Raw genomic sequence first — 22729 nt, 5'->3', positions numbered from 1 at the left:
CAAAAGGTGTGGAGCTGTGATACCTGTAGTTATAAGGTGATGAGGTTTCCAGAGAACTTCATTACCTCCCAAAGGGGGTGCCCCGCCATTTGCCAATCCCTGCTGTAGTTGTTACGATTGGAGGGTGAATATGAGAACGATGCAGGTCGTGCCAGCTCGATTATGACGAATACAATGGTGCCGACATCACAGCTCTACTGCCATTTTTGACGAAGTTAATCAACAAGGACCGGAATCCTACCCTGGGGCATTTCACCTGCAGAGGTCGCCGGACTTGAGACCCTTTCACTCAATTTTTTTCAACGTTGCATGCGCTCGTTTTTCCCGCGAAGCTCTTGGTAAGTAAAATCCATCAGAAAGTGTGATCAAATAACGACTGGTGACCTTCCATGACCTAGCATGACCTTTTGAGTGACCACCGATGACATGACCACTGACGGCTAGCCATTAGCTGCACCCTGCCCGTTGCATATGGATCAGGTGGTGATGTCATGATTCTGAAATTATATTGCAGTTTTGGCGCACTTGTCAGAGCAGAAGACATTCCCACTTTTCCTCCATGACTATATGATGGTGAAGCCATGAAGCTGACCAGACGTAAGATCGAGAATTTGAAAGTACGAAACGTAAGAATAGTTGGCATTGCTACTCATACCTAAGCAATTCGCAGCTTGTAGGAAACCAGCTTCGAGTTGGCAAGACTGCAAATTTTGATTTAGAGGCAAGAATGCTTGAAAAGGTGATCGATTTTAGGTGTCCTAGGATAAGTTTGGGAACGGGATGCACCATTCGATGTGTTTTGGGCTTTGCCAAGTTTCGCGGCGTTACGTGCCTCGTTTTTTTTTTTGCATACACGATCAGTAGGTATCTATTTTTGGGAATTTCGGTCAGGCAAGCCCCGGTCCCCGTCCCCCCCTATCGAAAACCCGTGGCGCCGCCCCTGCAATGAGATAAATATGCATATTCGCTGTGCCTGTATGCATCGAAAGCTTTGTTTTTTTACAATAAACTTCAGTTATTATTATCACTTTATGTTATGAATTGGTTTCTGTAAGAATCTTGGTTACAACTTACAATAGCGAGTTTTGAAGCTTGAGTAAGACATCAATGTTTCTAAAGCGTGTAATGGTGCAAATAGCGTAGCATATTCGGATGCATGCTCTTATCGACGGAAGTATCTAATTCCCTCGTAAGGAATTTCCGTATCTGTGACGGTAATGAGGACGTCTTAGGCTCTGCCGACTGCCAGACGGAGACTTAGGCGGCCACCCAATCACCCATAAGCCCACCAGCACTCAGCAAACGCCTGCTAGGCCTGTTTTAGTCACCATTTACCGTCAGAAGTAGGTGCCATGCGCCGCCTTGTAAGAATCTGGTAGTCACGAGGGCGATTCGTTTGGACCGTGCAATGGTATATAAACCGGGCATGGTATGCAACTGTACCTGGTAACTTACCTACTCTATAGCCACAAAACCACAAAAAGTAGCAAAGTGCTCCTCACCCCGTTCATATTCACTCGTGTCGGCCTACCTCCCGAGGCATGTATCGTGCCGTTGCATCACTGTCCCGCTGTGAATGTCGACCAGTCACGGTGCCACCGGACCGGCGCCATACTGCCCGCGAATGACGTGACCTGTATTGGTAACCTGACTGAAGTCACTCTGGAACGCGAGCGCCGAGTCTTAACACATGCAACATATTACATAAATATCACCGACAGGCGACAGCAAAATGACAATGTATTTCATGACCAGGAAACTATGATACCTACTGCAAACATCGCGTGGCATTCCCCGCCTTTGAACTCAATAACCTTAACTAATCAGCTAGTATCAGCTTAATCACGCCCTAACGTGAGCTTGATATTTCGGCTGCATTGGAACGAAACGCGCATCAACAGACAAGCCGACAGGCACATACTGACTTCTGTCACAGCTGCGGCACGTCGCACCACTAGTGGCACGTCCGCTCGTAAGCACCACGCGCCCAACGATCACGTACGCGAGGCATACCACCTCCGTGGTCGGGTAAGTAGTTCGAGCGTTTCATCGTCCAGTTCATCGTCCATTTCCCACTCACTGGCGCGCGCTGAGCTCACTACACGCACGCTCCCGTTTCCGGCACCGACGCGCCTCTGCTGATACGACGGCACCGATGAGTACCCGCCGGCCACCGACACAGCATGCGACGCGCTCACCGCCGGGAGAGCGAGCTGTTGTTGCCCGTTCTGAGGCGGCTTCGCAGGCGGTCGCTTTTTCTGCCGCTTGACCGGCCGTTCGCCACTCGGCGGCTCGGACCCCGTCACCAGCGAGGCGTCAGTCAGCTTCCTCTTCTGTGCTGACAGGGCAGTGCCGCTCTTTTCACCCTTCTTCCAGACCTTCTTTTTGTTTTTGATCACCATCTTGTCGTAGAGTGGCTGCAGCGACTTGTAGCGCTCGACGCCTCGACTGAGGATGAACGTGGTCGGCAGCGGAATGCGCATCGTCTGTCGGATGTAGGTGTAGCCGCGATGGCTGACGACCGTTTTTAGTTCGATTGCGCGCCGGAAGTCTTCTTCGAGCCATCGTGGCTTTTTGCCGGTGCGAAGAACACGCATCTGCATAGGCGTGAAGATCTTCTCCAGTCGCTTCCCCAACTTCTCAGCACGGCGCACTTTCTTGTCTGAATCCCTCTGAAGGATCTCCAACTTTTGTTTTAGCTCAGGGCAAACTAGGCACGGCAAGTCACAACGCTTCTTGACCTCACGAACGACTGCCTTCTGAGCTTTCTGAGTATGTTTCTGTTCTTCTCTCACCTCAGACTTGTAGCGGTAATGACCAGCTATGGTGTCTTGCAGCTGCACCTCGCCGTCTAGCACCTGAATTCGGCTGTTCATCAGCTGCAGCTGGAGATCCAGCACCTGCTCCCGCAGGGCGGATATCGTTTTCCACGCCTCAGTCGGAGACAAGGGCAGCACCGTTCCACGACTAATAGGAGGCATCGGTTCAGGAAGCGGCGCGCGGTTCGTCGGCTCGTGGCGAAGCGTCATTAGCGGCGGCTTCGGCACTCGTTCGTCCGCCTTCGCTGACCACCAGTGGGGGTTGGATTTCCGGTACTCGATTTTGTCCACCAAACCGGAATACGTCTTCCGCAGCTGTAGCAGCCGATGCCGTTTGGTTTTCACGGAGGACAGATGGCGTGTCAGCTCTCCGTACGGCAGATCCAGCGGCTCTGGGGCGGTCAACGGCGGGGGCAGCTCGGTCGACGACACACTGCCTGGAGCTCTCCGATCGTCGGCGGCCGACGACTTCTGCTGTGAATCGCTGGATCTCTGACCTCGCTGTGCCGTGCTTGCCACGCAACGTTTGACGAGAGCACTATACGAAGCCCTTCTAAAGCCATATTTCTGCAGCGACTGTGTCAGTAGACTGTACTTGGCTGACAGTTTGCGGAGGCGGAGAGATTTCCGTCGCGTCGAGCCAGGGGAGGACCGAGTCGACATCGGCGACGGCGACGGTGGCGGTGACGCTCCCGCTGGGGAAGGTGCTGTCGCTGCTTCGTCTCCATCACCGTGCTGCTGTTCATCCGACGGCGGTGGCAGTGGCGCTCCTGCTCGGGGAGCTGCTGTCACGGGTTCGTCTCCACCCACGTGCCGCTGCTGATCCAGAATAGCATTGAGTTCCTTCAGTGTCAGCAGCCGCTTTTTGGCAGCCTGAAAAGCGCAAATAAAACAAACTTTAATATGATGAAATCACGGGACAGTTGACTGAGGGATTTAACCCGCGACCCGCTGGGGGCCACGGATTTCCACACCCTGCTGCGGGTTTCCGAGTATTCCTCTCAGATTTGACCTAACGTCAACGGTTTTGCCTCTGTAAGAATCTTGGGTTTTGCCTGCAGGGGGCAAACACTGCCAAAATAGACTATTTTTGCGGAAATAGTTTTTCTGCAATAACTGATGACTCGAAACTTGCACGAGCTTACTTTTCCGGCATCGTATTGCTACTTGCTCTCGTCAAGGCGCATCGAATGAACTATAATCTGATCTTGAAAGGTCAACTTGAAAACTTGACCTCAGGTCAAGGTCATGACCTGACCGGAAACAGTCATGTTGCATATCAGTCGATCCGTATTGTCGATCTGAAGACATCTAAGACGTTGTCACCACTCTAGCAAAAGTTATTCGCGAAAAACTGTCAGATACCATTCGTGACCTGAGATGAAATATGCAAAAGTCACGGTCAGCAGAATATATTGCATTAAAAACAGCTGAGATGCACCCACCCTGGGGTGCTGTTTCTGCGGCGGGTCGGCGTAGTTGAAGAGTGTCGGGACGACACCCTCTCTGAGTCGGACCGTTTGACCTGTGCGGTCCATGTCCTTCTCGGGGAAGTGCAGACTGCAGATAGTCGCCTCATACTGAGGCACCCAGAGGCCGCCATCGTCAGCTTTCCTTCGGACGGCGATCGCCCACTGGCGCCTCCGCGTGGGATCCCTCGGGAACCTGAAAAACGTTTAGCGCGATGAAAAACAGTCATTGTTTGTTTGTTGGGGGTTAGGGGCGCGCCGACTGCGAGGTAATTTTGCGCCCATGAAAAACAGTCATTCAGAAACAAATAAAGTAGCAGACAGCACGTGATCGTCGATTTGGGACTACAACGGGAAGCCGTTGGTGGAAAATTCCAAATCATTTAATCATGAGTGTCAATTTTCTTTAGAAAACTGTCTGTTTGGGTAAAGCTGAGCAAGCTGACTACGTTTGACTAGGAACATTTACCTGGTCTTATGAATAAGGAAAAACAATGCTTGTGCATGCCCGCGCATTGTGTGCAACTGGCCCGTGCAACAGAATCTTCAAACGATTTCAGGGTCGTCAGTGTCACTATCATTGGTCAGGCGCGATAAAAAAAATCGGTACAGACGATTACCTCCGGTTACAATGTGGTATAAAATTTATGTATATCCATATATGTATTATAACATCTGCGAATTTTAGTCTGCTTTCGTTGAGTTGCTTTAGCTATGACCATTTTTGCAATATGTGATTCCCGTGTTGTTCACGATTCCCTGTATAAAATTGTTTTGCAATTGGATAAAACACGGGAATTTAAGCGAGGCAGCTATGAATTGTTCACCTATTTCAACATTATCTCAAAATTTGATCACCAAATCCAATCTTTATATTTCTAATGCACGTCCCTCTGGGGCTCCTGGATTGCCTCGCCCTGCTTCGTTGACCACTCCCCTTCTAACTCGGCTTCTGGGCCACGTCGTTACTCGTTACGACAAGTGGTCAAGAGTGTCAAAAATAATGAAGGTTGTCTCGGTCATTGTAGGTCAGGTCTGTGGTCAGGTCGTCGGAGATAATCGAAGGTAAACTTTCGCCTATTTCGACAATCTTCTACAACTCGGCGCAAGTAGGTGTTTCAAGTAAGCATCAAGGTGATGAAGTTCTAAAACCTCTAAAACGTCATCTAAAAAAGTTATCAACATATCTTAGATGTTTCTCGGTGCGCACTATCTCATCTCAACGCCGCTTTGCGTTCCTCGCTTGTTCTAGAAGTAATCTCGGGGGGGGGGGGGGCGTGGGGGACGTCCATTCTCAGACCTCAGTCTATGGCATTTCACCGCAGCATATTTACGTCTGGACAACGAGTTGCGGGGAAAAGTGCTGATTGTGTTGCAGTTTTAGGAGCCGGTGACTAGGCTGGATTTTCGGGTTACTTTTTCGTTCCGATTCATGTATTTCATAGTGTTTGGCTTTTGAATATTTTAGTTCTTTCAGATAAATATTACTTGCCTTACAACTTTTGTAAAAACATTTCATTTTTTATAAGCCGACATTCAGAGTCCTAAAAATACATCAGCACTACAATCATTGTAAACAAACAAATGGAGCACCACTTGGCTCTGTTCCAAGGCCATTTTTTAGTTTATCTGGTGGTTTTCTTGCTCTTGTACGTCGTTTTGTTGGATGTTTTGAATCCCTTAAGATTGACTTATATCATACTTAAGAAGCATGTTGACTGAAAACAATCTGAAGTATCCAGGAGGCTGACAGAGGTCCTGACTACTGAGCAATATCAATATCAAGTTGAACAAGTCAAGAAATTTTGGTTGATAAACGCAAGTTGATCGGGCTCATATATCAGCAAGAAAAAGTAAAATGAAAAGAGCTTATTGTCCAAAAACAAGCTATAATATTGCAGACCTTGGAGCAATACTGAAGAGCACGCTGAGCAGGATCATGCCAAAAAATGTTGACTGATGAGCGCATATTGATGTATTGGTATGAATATTGAGTTATAACTTACAACAGCAAAATAAATTAGTGCTAACTATCAAGTTAAAATCTAGAATGAATGGACTTGGGCAGTTTTACTATGCTTAGATGCTATGCAGAAATGTGCATCAGGTACTCAGTGTCTGGCAAATGAAACATGCGATCATTCCATTGCTACTGGAGGAGAAAGCTTGGATCACTAAATCCACTTTATGTTGATTATGATGTTAATCATCATCACTGTATTTCTTGAAAAAAGGATTGTAGTAAAATTGTCAATGTGACAATCCATGCAATGATGTGATCATATTATGTGTTCATAGTCATTCGTGATAGTCATTATTGGTCCAATATACAAGGGCAAAGCTCTCAGTCTCGGCGTTTCTTCCTGTGGATGGCCAGCAGTGACTCAGAGCTTAGAAGTATTAGTTTTCTTCACAGGGCTGGGATAAAAAGTACTGAGGGTAATCTTCCACCAAGGAACTCTACTTTGACATGGTATGAGATGTAGGCACAAGTAGTTAGGTGCTCAGTTCCTATAGTCAGTACTCAGTAGTTGTGTATGTTTAGTCGGGTTAGCTTAGATCAGATTGTTAGTTTTTTAATTTGCCAAATGTCCATAAAAATGTGACCTGAGCAATGAGCATACCTGAACCTGACTAACCTGACAGCTGATCTAACCTCAATCATCACACATATTTGCAGCCTACCCAAGACCTGCATGGCAGTAGCACCCAGTTATAGGTAGGTACTCACCCTAACTCAATCTTACCTGCTAACCTTCAACTTGCCAAAAGTTAGCTCACATTGCCAAGCTGTGTCCAGGGAAACAGTCAACTGAGGAACTGGCTCATTGGGTGGCTGGTGTGAGTCTGTGCATTTAAAGTGTTTCTTCTCTGAAGCTGCTCTGCACTGCTGTATGTCATGTTAGATGCTCAGAAAATGTGGGAAATGATTACTAAGCTACTTTAGTGCTTTGTTAATGCTCGAGACATGAACAAGTACAGATCCTGCAGGGTACAGCTATGAGTTAGGTGCTAGGTGAGTACGTTATGTGAATGTGCTGTTCCCTGTTTGACCGTAAGTATACAAACAAGCACAGGGTCACAGTTATATTCAATCTCCACATAAACATACAACAAAAACGGCCATATAGCCTAACTCCGACGACACCACAGGTAACTTAAGCCTTTGAAGGCACAAAAAAGTTTTGATTAACAGGACAGGTTTACAATATATCCTCCGTCCTTGGGGGATCTTGCTGCCAAGTTGAGGTATGATGACTGAACTTCAGGATTGATCAACCTTTTCTTAGCCACTGCTTATATACGAGAAGGACCAAATGCTTGTTTGTTTTGATTTACAGGACATGTATACAATATATCCTCTGTCCTTGGGGGATCTTGCTGCGAAGTTGAGGTACGATGACTGAACTTCAGGATTGATCAACCTTTTCTTAGCCACTGCTTATAAACGAGAAAGACCAAATGCTTGTTTGTAAACTGCGTTGAAAATTTAATGATCCACCTTCAATTCTGACATGAAGGCACAAATGAAATAGTTCCCTCTCCTTTTGGAATACACAAAGCAAAAAATTTAATAAATTTTAGTGGATGGACAAGAGCAATTAGCATAGCTTTCCCTCAAGTTAACTTCTGGCACTGTTGATAATGAATTACACTGACGCTTATTCGCTTCATATTTTGTAACAAACGCGCTAAAACTGCAATCTCACAGCACTATATGCTTCTTGACAAAATGCAATAATATTGAAAATTTAGCCCTAATGGCATTCATTCTTGCTGGAAACGTAATTACAAAATATTTTGTAGTAACTATTAAATTCCGGCCGAAAACAGTGCACGGTTTAAAAAAGAATCATTCCAATGACGGTCCATTCTTGCGGTCCTGAAATCGCCACTATTTCCGGCCTCTCCAACGCAACTCGTTGTCCAGACGTAAATATGCTTCACCGCAGGCTCAGTCCAAGTGAAGCGCGGATTATAAAAGTGAGCAACCAGGCAGTTGTTTTAAATTTGTAATGCTGGACTTACCTATGCATTCTAGCGGTGCCATTCTTATAAACACTACTCCTCGCAGAGGTTGAACAATTGACTGCGCAACATTGTACACCCATTTTGACTTAACGAATTCTTTTCAAAGTTTCAGGTCATTAAAAGTTGCCGCTTCCTTTTACATCATCTGAAATCAAAAATAAATATCGATCGTCAAACCAAAAAAGGACAAATGTAATTTCGAGATAAGTAACATAACAGCTTATACCTAATGTAATAATTGTATGCTGCCATACAACAGAATCACATGCATGCGTCAAGAATGCATAGTCGGAAGTGACAAAATGAAGACGCATTGTAACTTGTAAGTGTATTTCCGGACATGTCCAAACACAGTCTTAACCCTCGCCGGCACAGGGGGGGGGGGGGTGATGCAACCGCCCCTAAGGTTTTTCGCGAATAACTCGCGTAAAAAGCGGCCGAGCGGGACGAAACTTTCAGTACCCTCGCATTGATCAATTTTACACCTACTCTGAAAATTTCATGACCCTGACTCAAATGACCTTTGACCTGTGACCTCTTTTCCGAGACCATGTTTGGCCGGAATCGCGATTCGGCGTATGTCGGCTCCCATTAGCCGCGCGTTTGCAAGCTTTTGGTGGTTTCAAACGTTCAAACATGTGAGTTGATGTTGCTCCCATACATTAGGGTGGGTGTCAAGGTCACCTGAAGGTCAGGTGAGGTCATTGACCTTTGGTGACCTCGGTTCACTTTTTCGAGTTTTACATGTTTCTAGGCTAGTTTTTGGAGCTGAATTTGAATTTAGCAACCATTTTAACATTTACGAAGTAGTTTTGGTGCCTTCGTAACATGTTACGAAGCTGTCAGAGGCGGTTGACACGTATTACGAATACCCGTCACAACCCCTACCGGTTGACCTGACCTGACCTCACCCGACCTGGTCTAAATGCTTAAAGACATCATCTCTGATCAAAACTAACACGATATTCGTGATCAGCACCCCTGAAAACCACATAGGAGCTACACTTTACGACTTTCTAACAGGTCCCGATTTTCCCGGTTTTCGGGTCATTGACCTAGCCTGGAAGGTCACCCGATGACCTAGGACCTTAAAATTGGGTATCATCGGCTTCCTCTCGTGACGGGCAACACGCTCGTTTTTTTCCGCGAAGCTCTAGCTCGATCAGGGGCCAAACGCGAGGGGGGGTCGTACCCCCCCCCCCCTGTGCCGTCGAAGGACGCAAAATGGCCTGTGGCGGCTAGGGTTAAGGTTTCACAAAACCTTGGGACTTGTGGCAACCCATTCGTGACAGCATGCAATCTTTCTCTGATTTATTGATTTATTGAAGGGGCAAGCAAGAGCAACACAAATATTAATGTAAAATATCCATTCGTCTGGCAAGGAAAGCGCTTTCATTTCATTTGTTTAGGTAAGCTAAAAATAGCGCATCGTGACACGTAAAGGAAATGTACTGATACAGCTATCAAAAAACTAGCCAAGCATGAACCTTCCCCTTTTAACCCGCGCCCAGTTGGTTTCAGCCTACTTCGCCATGACGGGGGGGGGGAGTTTTTTTGGCCACACACCATTGCCTCGAAAAGTAAAAGAATTAGAAAGGCGTGAAATAAGAGACTGAGAGTTTTCTACAGATGAATTTAAAAAGTAATAAAGAAAGTGTAATCGATCAGGTCAATAGCAAAGTCACTGGGAGTCATCAAAGGTCAAACTGTCGCATCAATCATTTTTGGATAGATCGGTACATAATTCGTTATAACTTAAAGCAGAGCCTATTTTAGGGGAATTTGACTGGGGGGCAACCTGGAAAATTGTCTTTAATAACCCATTAACCCTCGCCCGTATTGGTGTTTTCCAGCTGCGAACGTATATGGGGGGGGGGGGGGGTCCGTTGGACCCTCCCCCTTGCCGTTTCACCCCTGATCGAGCTAGAGCTTCGCGGAAAAAACGACCGTGTTGCTCGTGATGAAAGGAAGCCGATGATACCCAATTTTAAGGTCCTAGGTCATTGGTTGACCTTCCAGATCAGGTCAATGACCCAAAAGTCGGGAAAATCGGGACCTGTTAGAGCGTCGTAAAGGGTGGCTGCTATGGCTTTTTTCGGGGTGCTGATCACGAATATCATGTTAGTCCTTTCAGGGGCACCACAGGCCTGTCAGGGGCACCAGAGGCCTAGCAGGGACACCACATGCCTGGCAGGGGCACCACCGGCCTCACAGGGACACCTTGGCCTGGGCCTGTTAGTGGCACCACGTGCCTGTCGGGGACACTCCAGGCTTGTCAGGAGCACCACAGTCCTGTCAGGGCCCAGGGGCACCAGCGGCCTAGCAGACACCACCGGCCTAGCAGGGACACCACCGGCCTCGCAAGGGCATCATGGGCCTGTCAGGGCCTGAAGTTGTCGTTGGAACTTCAGGCTTGTCAGGGGCACCACAGTTCTTTCAGATGCACCGGCGGCCTAGCACCATGACACCATGTTTGGCCGGGATCGCGATTCGGCGTATGTCGCCTCGCATTAGCCACGCGTTTGCAGTCTTTTCGTGTTTCAAACGTTCAAACATGGGATATGATGTTGCTCCCATGCATTAGGGTGGGTGTCAAAGTCACCGGAAGGTCAGAGGGGTGTTCACGGGCACCGCACACTGCTGCGTGCGGTGTGTGCGGAGCGTCCAGCAGGCGTGGGGGTAGGGGATGGGTAGGCGGCTCTGACGTCACGGCTGCGTGCGGTGGACGGTCCGCTGTGGCCAGTCCCGACCGGCCACAGCGATCGCTGTGTGCGGTGACGGAAGGCTGACGTAGGGACGCAGTGGGCGGAGCTTGGAGGCTGTGTGCGGTCCGACCGCACACAGGGCCCGTGAACAGCCCTCGGGTCAGGTCATTTACCTTTGGTGACCTCGGTTCACATTTTCGAGTTTTATGATTCTAGGCTAGTTTTTGGAGCTGAATTCGAATTTAGCAACCATTTGACCGTTTACGAAGAAGTTTTGGTGCCTTCGTAACATGTTACGAAGCTGTCAGAGGCGGTTGCCACCAACTACGAATACCCGGCAAAACCTTACTGGTTGACCTGACCTGACCTGACCCGACCTGGCCTAAATGCATGAAAACATCATCTATGGTCATAACTAACATGATATTCGTGATCAGCATCCCGAAAAAAAAACATAGCAGCCACCCTTTACGACGCTCTAACAGGTCCCGATTTTCCCGACTTTTGGGTCATTGACCTGATCTGGAAGGTCAACCGAAGACCTAGGACCTTAAAATTGGGTATCATCGGCTTCCTTTCATCACGGGCAACACGGTCGTTTTTCCGCGAAGCTCTAGCTCGATCAGGGGCGAAACGGCAAGGGGGAGGGTCCAACGGACCCCCCCCCCCCTCCCCATATACGTTCGCAGCTGGAAAACACCAATACGGGCGAGGGTTAATGGATTATTAAAGACAATTTTCCAGGTTGCCCCCCTAGTCAAATTCCCTTAAAATAGGCTCTGTCTTGCTAGGCCGATGGTGCTCCTGATAGGCCTGTGGTGCCCCTGACAAACTTGTGGTGCCCCCGACAGGCCCGTGGTGACCCTGACAGGCCCAAGGTGCCCCTGCGAGGTCGGTGGGGCCCCTGGCAGGTCTGTGGTGCCCCTGGCAGACCTATGGTGCTCTTGCTAGGTCGATGGTGCTCCGAACAGGCCTGTGGTGTCCCCGGGCCCCAAGGGTGGGGGCGGGGGTCATGACCCATATGACCCACCCTTGGATCCACCACTGGTCATTACTTGCAGACTGACTCATTTGACATCCATTGCAAAACAAGTCACAGTAGTATGTTTGTCACCCTGTTCATTTATGCCCATTTTTATAGTGGGCAAATATCGACGACTGGGGGGGGGGGGCAATTCTGTTGAGTGCAGGGGCATTTGCCCCCCCCCCCCCAGTTAACATGTTAAAATAGGCCCTGACTTAAAGAGTAACAGTGCTGCGTCGTAAAAGAAAAGTGCATTAGATAGCACTCAAAAAACCTCCGTTGGTGTATCAAAGGTCTGATGTAAGGTGGTTTGGTCACTAGAGGGCAAAGGCAGTCAAAATAGACTTATAGATAGAGCAAACAGTTGTCATGTACTTACTTTTGATACCAAGTTTGTACGACGGCGATTTTCTAGTACAATCATTGTGTTTTAATCATCGAGAAACGTCAAAAACTAGAACTCAAAAGATAAACCAGCTTCAAAAACAAATTTTGATTATCCTGATTGGCCAATGGCCATTACCACACTTTTTTGTTCTGGTCGGGGTTGTCACTTGTCAGTCACCCCACCCAAGCAACCGGGAAGCATGATAGCTCCACTAATACCGTTCCCCTCCGGGGTGACAGGGTTGCCGGTGGCCCGCCTTTTGCCGTCGAACTTACACATGTAGCGGAACGTCCTCCTTCCTCTCCCTGGTCAGCGCATTGAAGACACAGTTGTACGCCGCGCATTCCTTGTGTACCTGCAACTGAGGAGAGAGCCTTCGTAAGGATGTGAGCCATCGCCCTGTTACCGGAGGGCCTTTTTGGAAACAATCTCCAGATTTTTTCCGTGTGTAAAGAAAATCGTGGGGTGCAGCTCCGCGAAACTTGATATAGGCTATTATGCATCAATTTTGTATCACGTGTAAAAATGACCCCACGTTATAAATGACCTCAAGGTCGTGACCAAGGTTCTGAAAGACCATATAAAGAACTATATATCACTTTTCCCGCATCTTTCTACTTTTCCAAGTTTTCGAGAAATTCGGGTGCCAAATAACCTACCCACACCACCATGACTAAGTTAGTTTGCTTAACCCCCAGGGCGCGAGTTAGCCTCATCCTTCTCTCCACACCACTTATTTTCGAGTAACGAAAAAAATGGCTCGGTGGTGCCAACCCCCGACGTTTTTTTTCCTTTTCGTTCGAATGTTTGAGTGGATGGATTGACAGAGCTGGAGCCCAGGCCAGGTAAAGCTGGTAGGTAGCGCACTTCGAATCTAAATACCTAATTCGAATGCCGAAATTAAGCGTAATTTCAAAGTCCGACACAGTCCGCCCACCTCACTGGCTTAAAGGAAAAGGGCCACCTTTAACATGGGGATTGAAACTGAGATAGCCATCTTGTAGCCCGTGTCCGAAAACCTATCTGCCTACCTCCTTACGGCCGATTTCGGCCTCCATTCGTAGTTATCGGCAATTTTAAAAGAAAATACGCCAGGAATGCGTCCTTATCCCAGGAATGCGTTCTTATCCGACAATACAGCCACCCGCGGCGAGGCTTTGGTTTTTTACCAATCAGCTCCAACCAGCTCAGCTTTAACCAATCAGCTTATCTGACACAATCCGACGAGTCTGTCTTCTGAACGCTGATTGGCTTGAGTGTGACGTCATCGCTATGCCATCATACAGTAGGTGCCGTAGAGAGTATCAACATAGTACCAATATGTTAAATAGTTTTAAATAATTTTTCGCGAATTGTGCACTTCTGGCATCAGTTTTAAAAAGAAAATGAAAAATAATAATGTCAAAATGAAAAACAACGATATCTTCATATTTCACGAAGGTGGCCCTTTTCCTTTAACCCTATTCCTGGCGGGCTCCGCCGGGACAAGAAACTGGCGGGGGGGGGGGGGGAGGGCCGATTCGGCCCCCCCCCCCTTCAGATCTTAAAAACTACACATCGCAGGGACAAACGGCAAACGGCGTTTGATAGGTCGTTTAAAGATCTACAAATTTTACAAAAAACATTTTCAGGTCAGGTCAATATTGAGGTCTCCAGAGGTCATCAACGATAAAATGTTTTGGAATTAGTTACCTATATAACTTAAACTAAGAAACATAGTGACATAAAACCAATAAATTTTGTGTTGCTCTCGCCGAGGCGATGCGAAATAAGTATGTGATGGCCTTCACAGGTCAATTTGAAATTTGACCTGAGGTCAAGGTCAGGTCATCAATGAGGTTGTGGGGTATGGTCATGCTGCATACCAAACGACGCGCCTTGACCAGGCGAGCAGTTTGGTACCACTTACAAGTCTTTAGCACCATCATGTCGTGATTTATTGACAGAAAAACGATTTATGACGTCACATGACCTCAGATGACCTTTGCCGGTGCCCCTGTCAATTAGCGGCACCAGGATCATCACCGATGAGATAATCTTCCATAATACTGAAAAAATTGGGTGGTTTCGACTCGTTTACACGAAGCAGGAGGCGTTTCAATATTTTCCCATAGGCTTGCAATGTTAAGGTCACGAGTCTGGCCTGACCTCAGGTCACAGATATGAAAATTCTGAGATATACAAATCGTACATACTGGTACCCTAACTAAAACCTGAAGAGAAGAAATTGATCGGTCAAGAACTCTAGCTCTGGCGTGATTGCAAACTTTTCTGAGGTGGGGTCACCAAACCGCCTCTGGTGACCTGACCTGACCTGACCCGGCAACTTTTTTGTCAAAATGTGTGCAATGAATGTTTAGAAAATTCACCGAATATGAGCTTTCAGTCTTACGGCGTTTGGCAATGGCACAAGAAAAACCTGAAGGGGGGGTCTTAAAGCCCCCCCCCCCCCGCCAGGAATAGGGTTAAACTGGCGCAAAATTTTATGATCGATATGGTGGCGTCACGTTTGAGCTTCAAGGAAAAATATTGTAGCTCAGACAGCATTCTTGCGTTTTTTAAGCAATATAATATAACTTGATCATTGATGAGTGGGTGGCTGTGGGGTTTAGTTGCCTAGCTAAGCAGAGCTTGTCAGCTCAAAGCCAATTTTTGGCATACATTTTTTGGATGTTAAGGGGCAAGTATCCATGTCTCTCATCTGTTTCAAGGAAACTGAGACACACGTCACACTTCACAGCACGTGAACACATTACATTACTAGGTAAAGCAAAGGATTTGTGTTTTTGCAGCAACTTACTGGTTGACCACAATGACCACTGACTTTGAATGAGGAGCATTGAACAAACTTACCTTCGGATCATACCCTTTCACAATGTGCGTTGGGAACACTGATGGCACTGCAAAGTCTTGTAGCTTTTGGCGAACTCCATATGGAACATAATCCTCCTTTACAAAGTGTTCACTGCAGAGTGTGAAACTTCCCTTGATGACTCTCTTGAGAGTTAGGTCTTTGCGTCGGACTGCCTGGATCCACTTTCTTGCTCTTTTCACACACTTGGGGAAACTGAAAAGAGCAAAAAATTCACGTCAAGTTATTACAAGTGTTGGTAGAAATCAGGATGAAGACACAGCTTTATGGCTACAATAGTCCTAAACACGTGGAGCAATAATATATGTTGTGCTCTTTTGGTATGAACTAGGTGTAAGCAGCAAACAGCAGTGAAAATGGCAGTCACTTCTGCCTCAAATTACCCATCAGTTACGGAATAACCTAAGTCACATTAGACGCGTTTACATAGGGTTTGTTGCAAGCTTATATCTTCGTCCCTGGTGTTGCAAAAGATGCCAATGGTGCTGAACAATTTACAAAATGATCCCCTCTAAATATTTGAAGACAACTGCATCGAAATTATCGCCAAATTAACGAGCTAGAGCCTCGTCAAAAATGCTATGTAAACCGGGTTATTGACAATGATTTTACAGATGTGATCTAGCATTAGACCTTATTTAATTATGTAGCCAGCAATTTTTGTTTCTTCAAATCACAGATATATTGTGACAAAAGCCATACAGGACGATACAATCGAAATAATATGTTTCTAATACCAACAGAAATAAACATTTCAAAACGAACAATGCATGCACGGGACATGGGCAGAATAGCACGTATGCTGCTCAAGTGCTCACACTTCACTCAGAATAAATGTCACAGAACTGTACACATTATTAGCTCAGTTTATTAGGATTCCATGACGGTTTTTCGTCCAGCAGATTTTCGTCGGACAATTTTTCGTCCGCAGATTTTCGTCCGACTTTTTTTCGTCTCGCATTTTTTCGTCTGTACATTTTTTTCGTCTGTGCATTTTTTCGTATGTTCATTTTTTCGTCTGTACATTTTTTCGTCCGGACATTTTTTCGTTCGTATATTTTTTCGTCTGTGCATTTTTTCGTCCGGACATTTTTTCGTCTACAATTTTAACGTAACGTAACGTAACCTAACCTAACCTAACCTAACCTAACCTAACCTAACCTAACCTAACCTAACCTAACCTAACCTAACCTAACCTTACCTACTGATGTTTGCCTACCGGGGGATAAGGAAAAAGTTACTTGCATGAATAGATTGCAAGCAATGGTAAGTCAAATATTTTTAGGTTAAGTGGTTATGCATCAGGCTTCAGGCCTTCGGCCTGAAGCCAGATACACAACCACTTAACCTAAAAATATTTGACTTACCATTGCCTGTAATCTCTCCTAAGGCATTGCCTTCGGCACTGCACTGCTTCGCCCCGAGTATTATTATGACGTCATTTGCCTCATAGTTGAATAGCATTGTAGTATGTTTTCACTCAACCTTGGGTGCACAGACGTAAAATTTATTGAACGAAAAAATGTCCGGACGAAAATATGTACAGACGAAAAAATGTACGAACGAAAAAATGTCCGGACGAAAAAATGTACAGACGAAAAAATGTACAGACGAAAAAATGCACAGACGAAAAAATGTACAGACGAACAAATGCGAGACGAAAAAACGTCGGACGAAAATCTGCGGACGAAAAACTGTCCGACGAAAAAATGTCAGACGAAATTTTGTCCGGACACGGTTTATTAGCAGTTTATTATAGCAGCTAGAAGTTCATTATCAGACTAATGTTGTGATGTATAGAGTTAACTTTAAAACATACTTGCATGTAACTATGTTTTTGTATAATTTTTGCCATAGCAGACACTCCACAGACAATTTGTGGCTATATTCACGTGTCCTTTGTTAGATGAGGATAAATAAAAGGGGTCTAGAGCTGAGCAATGCTAGTGCTGTTACTTACTTATGAAAGGCAATATAATTTGCACCTTGGCCTTGGTCCTGCCTTTTGAATCTATTCTTACATCCATATGCTGCACAGCATTTCACCATTTCTTCAAGTACATGCCATTCAAAGCTTTAACAACTTAGGCTGAAAAAGAACAATGGTGTCAGCATACAATGGTGCTTGTGAGCAATCTGGCAGTAAAGCTAAACCAACACAACCTTCATTGCAGATTGTTATCCAATTGACTCAGGAAGTATCTGTGAGGCATGAACTGATGCTGGAGTTACCACCCTTATGACGGACAGTGTTCTCCAGTGTTGACTGCTAGTGTTGGTTGTAACTTGTAATTTATAACACTGTAACACAAACACCATTCAAGCTTTGGTCTATATTATGTGAGAGTATAGACAAAGACAAACCCTTGTGACCACTGAAGACCAGCATAAGACAGGTTATGCAGCTTAAGAAAAAGTTAGTTATAGGTGGCATTATTGGAGGACAGGTGTTCTGGTTAGTATGCCAACTCGCTTGCACTGGTGCCAGATTGGAAAACATCCATACACTACGCCGGACAGACGTGAGATCCTCTTGCGCCGCAATTTCGGCGCAAGCAAATTTCGCACTTAACTTCTCGCATAGTTTGCGCCAAAAATTGGGTGCCTATTTGTGCCAAAATTAAGCCACTTTTACATAAAGCACATGCACACATCTACCAATCAATGATATATCAATCAACAGAGCGTTCTGGGGCCTTGGACACTCTCCCATGTTTGAGCGTCCAAATAAGCTTTTTATTTCCACGGAAACCCAATACCACATACGCCTAGCGCACTGTAGCGTCGAGCCGTGAAACAAGACCAGAGCCGGATGTTCTGGGGCCGCAAAAATCAGAGGCTGGCAGGAGCCAGCGAGGCCCAGGCAGCGGAGCAGCACGTGCTCCAGAGTCCGGCACATCAGCTGGCATTTGACGCAGAGCGCCGCGGGGTACCGCTTGTCTGGGCACTGCTAGCACGTCGCAGAGTGGAGACAGCCGAATGCCGATTCGGTGCACGTACTGGAGCGAGCGGGCCCGCCCTCATCTGGTGCACCGAAACGGCGTCCCCTCGGTCATCTCCGGAGGTATGGGGCGGCAGGGTGCTCCCAAAGAGTGGCTTGATTTTGAAAAGTGACTCAGACCAGTTGTTTCGCCATTGATGCCAGGACGCACAATGAAATGCCCTGGTCAGCGAGCGGGCGTTTGAGGGCAGGGCGGCCCCTCGTTTCGCCAGGTCGTCTGCGCTCACATTCCCCTCGAAGTCGATTCCGCAGTGGACAGGAACCCACTGAAGTATTACTTAAAGGGACTATCCCACCTTTAAAATGGAGTTTGAGTTGAGATAGCCAAGTTTGCGGCGAGGTTCAGAAACCACTATCTATCTAGGTTGCAACCCCCGCGGCCTCTTGGTGTTGAAGAAATTTGTTCCCTTCATTTGAAAATGGGCCTTGTGCAAGACCCTATCTTCAACATGGAGCGACCGTTAGTGTGACGTCACCTCGTTTAGTCATTCTGATTTAAATGGGTTTGTTCATTGAAAAATCGCTTAAAACTTGGTCTGAACTTTGTTGTGGTGCCTACAGAGTAAAAAGAATCAGCTTTATGACAGTAATGTGGCCTGGGGAAGGAGGTAATTTTGGGCTGTGACGTCACATATTTGAAAGTTTGTGTTTGGAATATGGGAAGCCTAAGATGTTTAATGAAAAATAAATGCCAGAACCATGTTCCTGGTCATCCAATCTATAAAGTCGGGCACAATTTAACTGGTTTTAACAACATTTTAGAAGGTGGGATAGTCTCTTTAAAGGAAAAGGGCCACCTTTAACATGGGGATTGAAACTGAGATAGCCATCTTGTAGCCCGTGTCCGAAAACCTATCTGTCTACCTCCTTACGGCCGATTTCGGCCTCCATTCGTAGTTATCGGCAATTTTAAAAGAAAATACGCCAGGAATGCGTCCTTATCCCAGGAATGCGTTCTTATCCGACAATACAGCCACCCGCGGCGAGGCTTTGGTTTTTTACCAATCAGCTCCAACCAGCTCAGCTTTAACCAATCAGCTTATCTGACACAATCCGACGAGTCTGTCTTCTGAACGCTGATTGGCTTGAGTGTGACGTCATCGCTATGCCATCATACAGTAGGTGCCGTAGAGAGTATCAACATAGTACCAATAAGTTAAATAGTTTTAAATACTTTTTAGCGAATTGTGCACTTCTGGCACCAGTTTTAAAAAGAAAATGAAAAATAATAATGTCAAAATGAAAAACAACGATATCTTCATATTTCACGAAGGTGGCCCTTTTCCTTTAACGACGCCCAGCGATGCTCAACAAGGTCTTCCATACCTATCTCCATGGCGAGGGTTGAGGCCTCAACTGGGCAGCCCCTCCTCTGCTGAGTAGACTCATAGCGGCTCACCAGCTCAAGCACACAATGACCGGGGCGGGGTCGGGAGATCTCATCCTGAAACCTCTCCAGAGTCATCTGCAAGGCGAATCTGCTGCTAGATTGGACCAGCGTGCCGACTAGACTTGGTGACCTTCTTTTGCCAAATAATTCTGCGGCCACCATGCACCAATAATTTAGCCCCCACCATGTGCTGAATTGAGCGCATGCTACGTTATGCTGGATGCGCACTGAAATTTTAGGTGCAATCCTGCCACTACGCCGGACATATTTGGCATAACATGTTTTTGCCAGTCTGGCACTGGTGGAACCTCAAGAGAATATTTAGGCTGCACATTGCACAATGCACCTAGGTATCTGGAAAGCAATGGAAGATAGTAGAATGCTAGAAAAGCAGACTGCATCTTTCAGCCAGTACATACGTTTCCAGGGAACTCCGGTCACCCAAGAAATTGGTGCATCTCTGCGCGTAATGGGTTTCCACTCAAAACTAATGGGTGAGTAGTACCTACCTAGGTAACAAATTCAGTTGACAATTTTGTGCTAGTGAAATTGGAACCTATAATCTTGAACAGGAATAACAAAGGCTGCCCTCGGACAGGCCCGTTTCAGTGTGGAATTTGTCACACAAACAGCCGTTTGGACAGCGCGAAATGCGTGGAATTCCGCAGGTCGCAGGATCCCGCGAAATGAAGAGAAATCCTGAGTGTCAACTCGTCTTCAAGATGGCAGCCGCCATAGAAATGATTGGAAATGATGTTGTTATAGCTTGTGATGAGAGGTATTTGTTTCTTTGTTATTGAAACCTATTATTGGATGTGACCAAATGTTTAAGCGGCATGCGGCTTTACATTCCGATTGTTTTGACTACAATATTATTGAAGATGCACAATAAAAAATTTGTGCAATTGTAAATACAATAAAACATAAAAAATTGTAAGTACAATATAAATATCTATGGATTTGGATAGTGAAAACGCAGAATTACCCCGCGTTCGATGTCTCTCGGACGGCGAAGATTCTATGCTGTCCGGCCAATCACGTTTCAAAACCTCAACAGAGCCCCCGCTGACCTTGGACAGGATTGGCCGAACAACGTAAAATCTTCGTCGTCCAAGACATCGAACGCGGGGTTAGATATAGCGGCTGCAGTTTTTGCTCACTTTCCGTAGAATCCTGCCTAAGTGGTCAAGGAATATTCCAATTAGGAAAAGCGAAACGGTCTATCCAAACCAGTTTATGCAGCCTTTTTCCAAATGCAGCCTATATCTTCAAATTTTAAAAACAATACAATAGCACTAGAGGAAAAACACTACATTTGAAATATGAGGCTATCTCAATCCTTCACATTGCAGGTCAAGTTGGTTGCATTCCAAGCTCAATGTAAATAGATGTATGCTGTACCTATGCAATCTTGATGTTTCGCATTTCGCCTGTGCTTATTTAGAGGCGCTACATGTCCAGAATTTTGTATTTTTATCAATTTGGCACTCAAAACTACTTACTGTCCTACGTTGACGACGATAACTGACGCACTCGACGCGTCCAAGGTTTGTTTTTTGTTTGAAAGGTAGATGTTGACGTTCGTCAAACTAACTGCTTGATACTCGTGAATCAGAGTACGATGCTTGTTGAGTGATTATACCAGACCTATGCTTTATTCCTGCTCATTTCACATTTTAGGTGAAATGGACTGAATACAGGCATGACTGAACCAAATCAAAAACCCGCTTGACGCTCACTGGGCACAACTTGCACACGACTCCCCTCACGTCAGATGCACGAGGAGCTCGACTAGAAAGGCTTCTAAAGGCCTCTGGGCTCTGGCCTATCCAAATTCCGTACTTCGTAAGAAGTAAGTATGCCTGAGACTGGGATTAGTATGGGCTTCCGAAATAAGATATTCCTGTTACCTTGGCTATTACGTACCACCACAAATGCCGTATATATATATATATATATATATATATATATATATATATATATATATATATATATATATATATATATATATATATATATATATATATATATATATATATATATATATATATATATATATATATATATATATATTAGGGTGTATCGTCGAATTTTGATTTTTTTTAATCGTCTTCACTACTAAATTTTATTGGTCCCTGGCATGTTTGAAGCCGTAGGATACCAATCAAAAAAATCTGGGACGAAAACCTAGCCTGCTGCGAGCGGTTGAACGGAAGCCTGTCGGGACGGCGCCAGGCGTTGAAGTTAGAGTTGCAAAATTTCCCTACCGCACTACCGGCATGCCGGTAATTTTTCACTACCGCAGGTTTTTTCGTGGTATCTGGCATGTCTTGCCGGTAGCATGCCGGTATTTTTGATTTTGCACAAAAAAAAATTATCAGCATATGATTCAAACTTAACTTTGGACACTAAGAGGCTATTGAATTGTAATAACAGCAATCTTAGCCACTGCAAAATACATTTTGTGGTAGAAGTTCCATTGCTAAGGGTAGGGGTGACACACGAACCTCAGCATTTCACAGGTTTGGCTCTAATTAGAATTGTCAAGAATCTTCTGTGGTCTATCAAAGGAAGACAAAGAATACTCATTCATGTTGCAAAAGCACAACCAATTAGTAAGTCTGATGGTAGGTAATAGGCATAATACAATAACTAAAATAAATAAATGTTCATGGCAACATTCCCTAGGCAAAAGGCAGAATCAAAACAACACAAAACACATTGTTTGGAAACTGGCCTTGAGTCCTGGGATGTGGTCTGAGATACTCTACAAAGAGTTTGACACTGAAAATCCAGCTGAAAAGGCAGGTGTTAGTTAAAGTTAGGCCCTGAGCCTAACTTTGGTCCCAAAATGAAATGAAAATGAATTAAACTGGCATTTTGTCTTATCTTTACAAGAAAACACAACATGCAGACCAAATGAATACAAAGTGGCGCAATGTGGCGCAAAGGCAACCAAGGATTGACTTTTAAGATCATCTGTCCCCTAATGAAAGGATGTAAGCTGATGACGTAATATTTATTCATAT

The 22729-nt window shown here is 45.7% G+C and overlaps 1 protein-coding gene across 19 annotated transcripts; it reads right to left on the bottom strand.

Annotated features, from left to right (window-relative positions):
- Nucleotides 1–1723: 1723 nt before the first annotated feature.
- On the bottom strand, nt 1724–22664 carry LOC122371678. 19 transcript variants are annotated; one of them, XM_043348175.1, is made up of 7 exons: nt 22617–22664; nt 17270–17398; nt 15291–15504; nt 12713–12798; nt 8318–8465; nt 4265–4484; nt 1724–3692 (listed from the first exon to the last, which is right to left on the bottom strand). In XM_043348175.1, the coding sequence occupies exons 5-7, from the start codon at nt 8398–8400 to the stop codon at nt 1995–1997; spliced, it is 2001 nt and encodes a 666-aa protein (XP_043204110.1). In that variant the 5' UTR covers nt 8401–8465; nt 12713–12798; nt 15291–15504; nt 17270–17398; nt 22617–22664; the 3' UTR covers nt 1724–1994. The 19 variants fall into 19 exon arrangements, with proteins under 19 accessions (XP_043204110.1, XP_043204114.1, XP_043204109.1 ...); XM_043348179.1 differs by having other exon boundaries at nt 12713–12792; nt 22617–22640; XM_043348174.1 differs by having other exon boundaries at nt 22596–22627.
- Between the last annotated feature and the right edge of the window lie 65 nt (nt 22665–22729).

This window comes from Amphibalanus amphitrite, unplaced genomic scaffold, assembly GCF_019059575.1.
Source record: "Amphibalanus amphitrite isolate SeventyFive unplaced genomic scaffold, NRLGWU_Aamphi_draft 001269F_arrow, whole genome shotgun sequence".
NCBI classification, from domain to species: Eukaryota; Metazoa; Arthropoda; class Thecostraca; order Balanomorpha; family Balanidae; genus Amphibalanus; species Amphibalanus amphitrite.
The sequence above is the reverse complement of the archived record's forward strand: the minus strand, read 5'-3'. Positions and strand labels throughout refer to the sequence as shown.

Coding starts and splice junctions, on each gene's coding strand:
- LOC122371678 (XM_043348164.1), bottom strand. CDS start 17,358: ATGGTGAAATGCTGTGCAGCATATGGATGTAAGAATAGATTCAAAAGG. Junction 12,799..15,290: donor TGAAAGGGTATGATCCGAAG/GTAAGTTTGTTC, acceptor CTCTCTCCTCAG/TTGCAGGTACACAAGGAATG. Junction 3,693..4,264: donor CGCAGAAACAGCACCCCAGG/GTGGGTGCATCT, acceptor TGCGCTTTTCAG/GCTGCCAAAAAGCGGCTGCT.